This window comes from Salvelinus fontinalis, chromosome 16 (assembly GCF_029448725.1).
Source record: "Salvelinus fontinalis isolate EN_2023a chromosome 16, ASM2944872v1, whole genome shotgun sequence".
NCBI classification, from domain to species: Eukaryota; Metazoa; Chordata; class Actinopteri; order Salmoniformes; family Salmonidae; genus Salvelinus; species Salvelinus fontinalis.
In genome coordinates this window covers 53,544,181-53,557,575 of record NC_074680.1, presented here as the reverse complement: position 1 = coordinate 53,557,575, position 13,395 = coordinate 53,544,181, and the positions used below count along the sequence as shown (strand labels likewise).

Sequence of the window (13,395 nt, the reverse complement as noted above, 5' to 3'; positions counted from 1 at the left end):
CTATGAATACTGGGGGGGGCTATCAGCTACTATACACTATGAATACTGGGGGGGGCTATCAGCTACTATACACTATGAATACTGGGGGGGGGCTATCAGCTACTATACACTATGAATACTGGGGGGGGCTATCAGCTACTATACACTATGAATACTGGGGGGGGGCTATCAGCTACTATACACTATGAATACTGGGGGGGGCTATCAGCTACTATACACTATGAATACTGGGGGGGGGCTATCAGCTACTATACACTATGAATACTGGGGGGGGGCTATCAGCTACTATACACTATGAATACTGGGGGGGGGCTATCAGCTACTATACACTATGAATACTGGGGGGGGGCTATCAGCTACTATACACTATGAATACTGGGGGGGGCTATCAGCTACTATACACTATGAATACTGGGGGGGGCTATCAGCTACTATACACTATGAATACTGGGGGGGGGCTATCAGCTACTATACACTATGAATACTGGGGGGGGCTATCAGCTACTATACACTATGAATACTGGGGGGGGGCTATCAGCTACTATACACTATGAATACTGGGGGGGGCTATCAGCTACTATACACTATGAATACTGGGGGGGGGCTATCAGCTACTATACACTATGAATACTGGGGGGGGGCTATCAGCTACTATACACTATGAATACTGGGGGGGGCTATCAGCTACTATACACTATGAATACTGGGGGGGGGCTATCAGCTACTATACACTATGAATACTGGGGGGGGCTATCAGCTACTATACACTATGAATACTGGGGGGGGCTATCAGCTACTATACACTATGAATACTGGGGGGGGCTATCAGCTACTATACACTATGAATACTGGGGGGGGGCTATCAGCTACTATACACTATGAATACTGGGGGGGGGCTATCAGCTACTATACACTATGAATACTGGGGGGGGCTATCAGCTACTATACACTATGAATACTGGGGGGGGCTATCAGCTACTATACACTATGAATACTGGGGGGGGGCTATCAGCTACTATACACTATGAATACTGGGGGGGGGCTATCAGCTACTATACACTATGAATACTGGGGGGGGGCTATCAGCTACTATACACTATGAATACTGGGGGGGGCTATCAGCTACTATACACTATGAATACTGGGGGGGGCTATCAGCTACTATACACTATGAATACTGGGGGGGGGCTATCAGCTACTATACACTATGAATACTGGGGGGGGCTATCAGCTACTATACACTATGAATACTGGGGGGGGCTATCAGCTACTATACACTATGAATACTGGGGGGGGGCTATCAGCTACTATACACTATGAATACTGGGGGGGGGCTATCAGCTACTATACACTATGAATACTGGGGGGGGCTATCAGCTACTATACACTATGAATACTGGGGGGGGCTATCAGCTACTATACACTATGAATACTGGGGGGGGGCTATCAGCTACTATACACTATGAATACTGGGGGGGGCTATCAGCTACTATACACTATGAATACTGGGGGGGGCTATCAGCTACTATACACTATGAATACTGGGGGGGGCTATCAGCTACTATACACTATGAATACTGGGGGGGGCTATCAGCTACTATACACTATGAATACTGGGGGGGGCTATCAGCTACTATACACTATGAATACTGGGGGGGGGCTATCAGCTACTATACACTATGAATACTGGGGGGGGGCTATCAGCTACTATACACTATGAATACTGGGGGGGGGCTATCAGCTACTATACACTATGAATACTGGGGGGGGCTATCAGCTACTATACACTATGAATACTGGGGGGGGCTATCAGCTACTATACAGTATGAATACTGGGGGGGGGCTATCAGCTACTATACACTATGAATACTGGGGGGGGCTATCAGCTACTATACACTATGAATACTGGGGGGGGGCTATCAGCTACTATACACTATGAATACTGGGGGGGGCTATCAGCTACTATACACTATGAATACTGGGGGGGGCTATCAGCTACTATACACTATGAATACTGGGGGGGGGCTATCAGCTACTATACACTATGAATACTGGGGGGGGCTATCAGCTACTATACACTATGAATACTGGGGGGGGCTATCAGCTACTATACACTATGAATACTGGGGGGGGCTATCAGCTACTATACACTATGAATACTGGGGGGGGGCTATCAGCTACTATACACTATGAATACTGGGGGGGGGCTATCAGCTACTATACACTATGAATACTGGGGGGGGGCTATCAGCTACTATACACTATGAATACTGGGGGGGGCTATCAGCTACTATACACTATGAATACTGGGGGGGGCTATCAGCTACTATACACTATGAATACTGGGGGGGGGCTATCAGCTACTATACACTATGAATACTGGGGGGGGGCTATCAGCTACTATACACTATGAATACTGGGGGGGGCTATCAGCTACTATACACTATGAATACTGGGGGGGGCTATCAGCTACTATACACTATGAATACTGGGGGGGGGCTATCAGCTACTATACACTATGAATACTGGGGGGGGGCTATCAGCTACTATACACTATGAATACTGGGGGGGGGCTATCAGCTACTATACACTATGAATACTGGGGGGGGCTATCAGCTACTATACACTATGAATACTGGGGGGGGGGCTATCAGCTACTATACACTATGAATACTGGGGGGGGCTATCAGCTACTATACACTATGAATACTGGGGGGGGGCTATCAGCTACTATACACTATGAATACTGGGGGGGGCTATCAGCTACTATACACTATGAATACTGGGGGGGGGCTATCAGCTACTATACACTATGAATACTGGGGGGGGGCTATCAGCTACTATACACTATGAATACTGGGGGGGGGCTATCAGCTACTATACACTATGAATACTGGGGGGGGCTATCAGCTACTATACACTATGAATACTGGGGGGGGCTATCAGCTACTATACACTATGAATACTGGGGGGGGCTATCAGCTACTATACACTATGAATACTGGGGGGGGGCTATCAGCTACTATACACTATGAATACTGGGGGGGGCTATCAGCTACTATACACTATGAATACTGGGGGGGGGCTATCAGCTACTATACACTATGAATACTGGGGGGGGCTATCAGCTACTATACACTATGAATACTGGGGGGGGCTATCAGCTACTATACACTATGAATACTGGGGGGGGCTATCAGCTACTATACACTATGAATACTGGGGGGGGGCTATCAGCTACTATACACTATGAATACTGGGGGGGGGCTATCAGCTACTATACACTATGAATACTGGGGGGGGGCTATCAGCTACTATACACTATGAATACTGGGGGGGGGCTATCAGCTACTATACACTATGAATACTGGGGGGGGCTATCAGCTACTATACACTATGAATACTGGGGGGGGCTATCAGCTACTATACACTATGAATACTGGGGGGGCTATCAGCTACTATACACTATGAATACTGGGGGGGGCTATCAGCTACTATACACTATGAATACTGGGGGGGGCTATCAGCTACTATACACTATGAATACTGGGGGGGGCTATCAGCTACTATACACTATGAATACTGGGGGGGCTATCAGCTACTATACACTATGAATACTGGGGGGGGCTATCAGCTACTATACACTATGAATACTGGGGGGGGCTATCAGCTACTATACACTATGAATACTGGGGGGGGCTATCAGCTACTATACACTATGAATACTGGGGGGGGGCTATCAGCTACTATACACTATGAATACTGGGGGGGCTATCAGCTACTATACACTATGAATACTGGGGGGGGCTATCAGCTACTATACACTATGAATACTGGGGGGGGGCTATCAGCTACTATACACTATGAATACTGGGGGGGGCTATCAGCTACTATACACTATGAATACTGGGGGGGGGCTATCAGCTACTATACACTATGAATACTGGGGGGGGCTATCAGCTACTATACACTATGAATACTGGGGGGGGCTATCAGCTACTATACACTATGAATACTGGGGGGGGCTATCAGCTACTATACACTATGAATACTGGGGGGGGGCTATCAGCTACTATACACTATGAATACTGGGGGGGGCTATCAGCTACTATACACTATGAATACTGGGGGGGCTATCAGCTACTATACACTATGAATACTGGGGGGGGGCTATCAGCTACTATACACTATGAATACTGGGGGGGGCTATCAGCTACTATACACTATGAATACTGGGGGGGGCTATCAGCTACTATACACTATGAATACTGGGGGGGGGCTATCAGCTACTATACACTATGAATACTGGGGGGGGGCTATCAGCTACTATACACTATGAATACTGGGGGGGGCTATCAGCTACTATACACTATGAATACTGGGGGGGGCTATCAGCTACTATACACTATGAATACTGGGGGGGGCTATCAGCTACTATACACTATGAATACTGGGGGGGGCTATCAGCTACTATACACTATGAATACTGGGGGGGGCTATCAGCTACTATACACTATGAATACTGGGGGGGGCTATCAGCTACTATACACTATGAATACTGGGGGGGGGCTATCAGCTACTATACACTATGAATACTGGGGGGGGCTATCAGCTACTATACACTATGAATACTGGGGGGGGGCTATCAGCTACTATACACTATGAATACTGGGGGGGGGCTATCAGCTACTATACACTATGAATACTGGGGGGGGCTATCAGCTACTATACACTATGAATACTGGGGGGGGCTATCAGCTACTATACACTATGAATACTGGGGGGGGGCTATCAGCTACTATACACTATGAATACTGGGGGGGGGCTATCAGCTACTATACACTATGAATACTGGGGGGGGCTATCAGCTACTATACACTATGAATACTGGGGGGGGGCTATCAGCTACTATACACTATGAATACTGGGGGGGCTATCAGCTACTATACACTATGAATACTGGGGGGGGCTATCAGCTACTATACACTATGAATACTGGGGGGGGCTATCAGCTACTATACACTATGAATACTGGGGGGGGGCTATCAGCTACTATACACTATGAATACTGGGGGGGGCTATCAGCTACTATACACTATGAATACTGGGGGGGGGCTATCAGCTACTATACACTATGAATACTGGGGGGGGCTATCAGCTACTATACACTATGAATACTGGGGGGGCTATCAGCTACTATACACTATGAATACTGGGGGGGGCTATCAGCTACTATACACTATGAATACTGGGGGGGGCTATCAGCTACTATACACTATGAATACTGGGGGGGGCTATCAGCTACTATACACTATGAATACTGGGGGGGGGCTATCAGCTACTATACACTATGAATACTGGGGGGGGCTATCAGCTACTATACACTATGAATACTGGGGGGGGCTATCAGCTACTATACACTATGAATACTGGGGGGGGCTATCAGCTACTATACACTATGAATACTGGGGGGGGCTATCAGCTACTATACACTATGAATACTGGGGGGGGGCTATCAGCTACTATACACTATGAATACTGGGGGGGGGCTATCAGCTACTATACACTATGAATACTGGGGGGGGGCTATCAGCTACTATACACTATGAATACTGGGGGGGGCTATCAGCTACTATACACTATGAATACTGGGGGGGGGCTATCAGCTACTATACACTATGAATACTGGGGGGGGGCTATCAGCTACTATACACTATGAATACTGGGGGGGGCTATCAGCTACTATACACTATGAATACTGGGGGGGGGCTATCAGCTACTATACACTATGAATACTGGGGGGGGGCTATCAGCTACTATACACTATGAATACTGGGGGGGGGCTATCAGCTACTATACACTATGAATACTGGGGGGGGCTATCAGCTACTATACACTATGAATACTGGGGGGGGCTATCAGCTACTATACACTATGAATACTGGGGGGGGGCTATCAGCTACTATACACTATGAATACTGGGGGGGGGCTATCAGCTACTATACACTATGAATACTGGGGGGGGCTATCAGCTACTATACACTATGAATACTGGGGGGGGCTATCAGCTACTATACACTATGAATACTGGGGGGGGGCTATCAGCTACTATACACTATGAATACTGGGGGGGGCTATCAGCTACTATACACTATGAATACTGGGGGGGGCTATCAGCTACTATACACTATGAATACTGGGGGGGGCTATCAGCTACTATACACTATGAATACTGGGGGGGGGCTATCAGCTACTATACACTATGAATACTGGGGGGGGCTATCAGCTACTATACACTATGAATACTGGGGGGGGGCTATCAGCTACTATACACTATGAATACTGGGGGGGGGCTATCAGCTACTATACACTATGAATACTGGGGGGGGGCTATCAGCTACTATACACTATGAATACTGGGGGGGGGCTATCAGCTACTATACACTATGAATACTGGGGGGGGGCTATCAGCTACTATACACTATGAATACTGGGGGGGGCTATCAGCTACTATACACTATGAATACTGGGGGGGGGCTATCAGCTACTATACACTATGAATACTGGGGGGGGCTATCAGCTACTATACACTATGAATACTGGGGGGGGCTATCAGCTACTATACACTATGAATACTGGGGGGGGGCTATCAGCTACTATACACTATGAATACTGGGGGGGGGCTATCAGCTACTATACACTATGAATACTGGGGGGGGGCTATCAGCTACTATACACTATGAATACTGGGGGGGGCTATCAGCTACTATACACTATGAATACTGGGGGGGGCTATCAGCTACTATACACTATGAATACTGGGGGGGGGCTATCAGCTACTATACACTATGAATACTGGGGGGGGGCTATCAGCTACTATACACTATGAATACTGGGGGGGGGCTATCAGCTACTATACACTATGAATACTGGGGGGGGGCTATCAGCTACTATACACTATGAATACTGGGGGGGGGCTATCAGCTACTATACACTATGAATACTGGGGGGGGGCTATCAGCTACTATACACTATGAATACTGGGGGGGGGCTATCAGCTACTATACACTATGAATACTGGGGGGGGCTATCAGCTACTATACACTATGAATACTGGGGGGGGGCTATCAGCTACTATACACTATGAATACTGGGGGGGGGCTATCAGCTACTATACACTATGAATACTGGGGGGGGGCTATCAGCTACTATACACTATGAATACTGGGGGGGGGCTATCAGCTACTATACACTATGAATACTGGGGGGGGCTATCAGCTACTATACACTATGAATACTGGGGGGGGGGCTATCAGCTACTATACACTATGAATACTGGGGGGGGCTATCAGCTACTATACACTATGAATACTGGGGGGGGGGCTATCAGCTACTATACACTATGAATACTGGGGGGGGGCTATCAGCTACTATACACTATGAATACTGGGGGGGGGCTATCAGCTACTATACACTATGAATACTGGGGGGGGGCTATCAGCTACTATACACTATGAATACTGGGGGGGGGCTATCAGCTACTATACACTATGAATACTGGGGGGGGGCTATCAGCTACTATACACTATGAATACTGGGGGGGGGCTATCAGCTACTATACACTATGAATACTGGGGGGGGTGCTATCAGCTACTATACACTATGAATACTGGGGGGGGGCTATCAGCTACTATACACTATGAATACTGGGGGGGGGCTATCAGCTACTATACACTATGAATACTGGGGGGGGGCTATCAGCTACTATACACTATGAATACTGGGGGGGGGCTATCAGCTACTATACACTATGAATACTGGGGGGGGCTATCAGCTACTATACACTATGAATACTGGGGGGGGGCTATCAGCTACTATACACTATGAATACTGGGGGGGGGCTATCAGCTACTATACACTATGAATACTGGGGGGGGCTATCAGCTACTATACACTATGAATACTGGGGGGGGGCTATCAGCTACTATACACTATGAATACTGGGGGGGGCTATCAGCTACTATACACTATGAATACTGGGGGGGGCTATCAGCTACTATACACTATGAATACTGGGGGGGGGCTATCAGCTACTATACACTATGAATACTGGGGGGGGGCTATCAGCTACTATACACTATGAATACTGGGGGGGGGCTATCAGCTACTATACACTATGAATACTGGGGGGGGGGCTATCAGCTACTATACACTATGAATACTGGGGGGGGGCTATCAGCTACTATACACTATGAATACTGGGGGGGGCTATCAGCTACTATACACTATGAATACTGGGGGGGGGCTATCAGCTACTATACACTATGAATACTGGGGGGGGGCTATCAGCTACTATACACTATGAATACTGGGGGGGGCTATCAGCTACTATACACTATGAATACTGGGGGGGGGGCTATCAGCTACTATACACTATGAATACTGGGGGGGGGCTATCAGCTACTATACACTATGAATACTGGGGGGGGGCTATCAGCTACTATACACTATGAATACTGGGGGGGGGCTATCAGCTACTATACACTATGAATACTGGGGGGGGGCTATCAGCTACTATACACTATGAATACTGGGGGGGGCTATCAGCTACTATACACTATGAATACTGGGGGGGGGCTATCAGCTACTATACACTATGAATACTGGGGGGGGGCTATCAGCTACTATACACTATGAATACTGGGGGGGGGCTATCAGCTACTATACACTATGAATACTGGGGGGGGGCTATCAGCTACTATACACTATGAATACTGGGGGGGGCTATCAGCTACTATACACTATGAATACTGGGGGGGGGCTATCAGCTACTATACACTATGAATACTGGGGGGGGGCTATCAGCTACTATACACTATGAATACTGGGGGGGGGGCTATCAGCTACTATACACTATGAATACTGGGGGGGGGCTATCAGCTACTATACACTATGAATACTGGGGGGGGGCTATCAGCTACTATACACTATGAATACTGGGGGGGGGCTATCAGCTACTATACACTATGAATACTGGGGGGGGCTATCAGCTACTATACACTATGAATACTGGGGGGGGGCTATCAGCTACTATACACTATGAATACTGGGGGGGGCTATCAGCTACTATACACTATGAATACTGGGGGGGGGCTATCAGCTACTATACACTATGAATACTGGGGGGGGGCTATCAGCTACTATACACTATGAATACTGGGGGGGGGCTATCAGCTACTATACACTATGAATACTGGGGGGGGGCTATCAGCTACTATACACTATGAATACTGGGGGGGGGCTATCAGCTACTATACACTATGAATACTGGGGGGGGCTATCAGCTACTATACACTATGAATACTGGGGGGGGGCTATCAGCTACTATACACTATGAATACTGGGGGGGGGGCTATCAGCTACTATACACTATGAATACTGGGGGGGGGCTATCAGCTACTATACACTATGAATACTGGGGGGGGGCTATCAGCTACTATACACTATGAATACTGGGGGGGGGCTATCAGCTACTATACACTATGAATACTGGGGGGGCTATCAGCTACTATACACTATGAATACTGGGGGGGGCTATCAGCTACTATACACTATGAATACTGGGGGGGGGCTATCAGCTACTATACACTATGAATACTGGGGGGGGGGCTATCAGCTACTATACACTATGAATACTGGGGGGGGGGCTATCAGCTACTATACACTATGAATACTGGGGGGGGCTATCAGCTACTATACACTATGAATACTGGGGGGGGCTATCAGCTACTATACACTATGAATACTGGGGGGGGGCTATCAGCTACTATACACTATGAATACTGGGGGGGGGGGCTATCAGCTACTATACACTATGAATACTGGGGGGGCTATCAGCTACTATACACTATGAATACTGGGGGGGGCTATCAGCTACTATACACTATGAATACTGGGGGGGGCTATCAGCTACTATACACTATGAATACTGGGGGGGGCTATCAGCTACTATACACTATGAATACTGGGGGGGGGCTATCAGCTACTATACACTATGAATACTGGGGGGGGGGCTATCAGCTACTATACACTATGAATACTGGGGGGGGCTATCAGCTACTATACACTATGAATACTGGGGGGGGGCTATCAGCTACTATACACTATGAATACTGGGGGGGGGCTATCAGCTACTATACACTATGAATACTGGGGGGGGGGCTATCAGCTACTATACACTATGAATACTGGGGGGGGGCTATCAGCTACTATACAGTATGAATACTGGGGGGGCTATCAGCTACTATACACTATGAATACTGGGGGGGCTATCAGCTACTATACACTATGAATACTGGGGGGGGCTATCAGCTACTATACACTATGAATACTGGGGGGGGGCTATCAGCTACTATACACTATGAATACTGGGGGGGGGCTATCAGCTACTATACACTATGAATACTGGGGGGGGGCTATCAGCTACTATACACTATGAATACTGGGGGGGGCTATCAGCTACTATACAGTATGAATACTGGGGGGGGCTATCAGCTACTATACACTATGAATACTGGGGGGGGGGCTATCAGCTACTATACACTATGAATACTGGGGGGGGGGCTATCAGCTACTATACACTATGAATACTGGGGGGGGCTATCAGCTACTATACACTATGAATACTGGGGGGGGGCTATCAGCTACTATACACTATGAATACTGGGGGGGGGCTATCAGCTACTATACACTATGAATACTGGGGGGGGCTATCAGCTACTATACACTATGAATACTGGGGGGGGGCTATCAGCTACTATACACTATGAATACTGGGGGGGGTTATCAGCTACTATACACTATGAATACTGGGGGGGGGGTTATCAGCTACTATACACTATGAATACTGGGGGGGGCTATCAGCTACTATACACTATGAATACTGGGGGGGGCTATCAGCTACTATACAGTATGAATACTGGGGGGGGGCTATCAGCTACTATACACTATGAATACTGGGGGGGGGGCTATCAGCTACTATACACTATGAATACTGGGGGGGCTATCAGCTACTATACACTATGAATACTGGGGGGGCTATCAGCTACTATACACTATGAATACTGGGGGGGGCTATCAGCTACTATACACTATGAATACTGGGGGGGGCTATCAGCTACTATACACTATGAATACTGGGGGGGCTATCAGCTACTATACACTATGAATACTGGGGGGGGCTATCAGCTACTATACACTATGAATACTGGGGGGGGCTATCAGCTACTATACACTATGAATACTGGGGGGGGGGCTATCAGCTACTATACACTATGAATACTGGGGGGGGGGCTATCAGCTACTATACACTATGAATACTGGGGGGGGGGGCTATCAGCTACTATACACTATGAATACTGGGGGGGCTATCAGCTACTATACACTATGAATACTGGGGGGGGCTATCAGCTACTATACACTATGAATACTGGGGGGGGCTATCAGCTACTATACACTATGAATACTGGGGGGGCTATCAGCTACTATACACTATGAATACTGGGGGGGCTATCAGCTACTATACACTATGAATACTGGGGGGGCTATCAGCTACTATACACTATGAATACTGGGGGGGGGGCTATCAGCTACTATACACTATGAATACTGGGGGGGGGGGCTATCAGCTACTATACACTATGAATACTGGGGGGGGGGCTATCAGCTACTATACACTATGAATACTGGGGGGGGCTATCAGCTACTATACACTATGAATACTGGGGGGGGCTATCAGCTACTATACACTATGAATACTGGGGGGGGGCTATCAGCTACTATACACTATGAATACTGGGGGGGGGCTATCAGCTACTATACACTATGAATACTGGGGGGGGCTATCAGCTACTATACACTATGAATACTGGGGGGGCTATCAGCTACTATACACTATGAATACTGGGGGGGCTATCAGCTACTATACACTATGAATACTGGGGGGGGCTATCAGCTACTATACACTATGAATACTGGGGGGGGGCTATCAGCTACTATACAGTATGAATACTGGGGGGGGCTATCAGCTACTATACACTATGAATACTGGGGGGGGCTATCAGCTACTATACACTATGAATACTGGGGGGGGCTATCAGCTACTATACACTATGAATACTGGGGGGGGCTATCAGCTACTATACACTATGAATACTGGGGGGGCTATCAGCTACTATACACTATGAATACTGGGGGGGGCTATCAGCTACTATACACTATGAATACTGGGGGGGGCTATCAGCTACTATACACTATGAATACTGGGGGGGGCTATCAGCTACTATACACTATGAATACTGGGGGGGGCTATCAGCTACTATACACTATGAATACTGGGGGGGCTATCAGCTACTATACACTATGAATACTGGGGGGGGGGGCTATCAGCTACTATACACTATGAATACTGGGGGGGGGCTATCAGCTACTATACACTATGAATACTGGGGGGGGCTATCAGCTACTATACACTATGAATACTGGGGGGGGGGGGCTATCAGCTACTATACACTATGAATACTGGGGGGGGCTATCAGCTACTATACACTATGAATACTGGGGGGGCTATCAGCTACTATACACTATGAATACTGGGGGGGGCTATCAGCTACTATACAGTATGAATACTGGGGGGGGCTATCAGCTACTATACACTATGAATACGGGGGGGGGGGGCTATCAGCTACTATACAGTATGAATACTGGGGGGGGCTATCAGCTACTATACACTATGAATACTGGGGGGGCTATCAGCTACTATACAGTATGAATACTGGGGGGGCTATCAGCTACTATACACTATGAATACTGGGGGGGGGGGGGCTATCAGCTACTATACAGTATGAATACTGGGGAGGCGCCTACTATAACCTATGAGTAGGGTCCATTTTGGACGAAGCCTTAGTGAACCAGTGGTCTGTTTTAATGTCAACACCGTACGATACCTGGATACATATTCACTGGGTCGGATCTCCGTGACAACCGTCTCTTTGGGTTCGGCCACCTCAAGGTCATACTTGCTGTCGGTCTGACACTGAGTCTCCGACTCCTTGCGTTGCTACGGAGATCAGGATAGAGACGGGATTATTAATTAACATGGATCAAGAAACAACAATAAACAACAAAAATACACTTCTGAACACCCCCCCCCCCCCCCTCCCTCTATGTACAGGGTCGTATTCACCAGATAACAAACAGACGAAGAAAACCACACTGAAAAGAAAATCCTTGAATATTTTTGCTACGGTGTGCACTAATCAAGAATAGGACCAAAATGTACTGTATGTTGACATGTGAAGGTGTCGTACCCGTATGTATTCCACCGGGGCGGGGTGC

General features: G+C 47.9%; 1 protein-coding gene across 1 annotated transcript in view; it reads right to left on the bottom strand.

Moving 5' to 3' along the window:
- Nucleotides 1-12,553: 12,553 nt before the first annotated feature.
- LOC129813343 (eukaryotic translation initiation factor 2-alpha kinase 3-like) overlaps nt 12,554-13,395 on the bottom strand; it is a 96,232-nt gene continuing 95,390 nt past the window's right edge. The window contains exon 10 of the mRNA XM_055865709.1: nt 12,554-13,117. Within this exon, the coding sequence (XP_055721684.1) occupies nt 12,893-13,117 (225 nt within the window). The 3' untranslated portion in view covers nt 12,554-12,892. The remainder of the gene's footprint in view (nt 13,118-13,395) is intronic.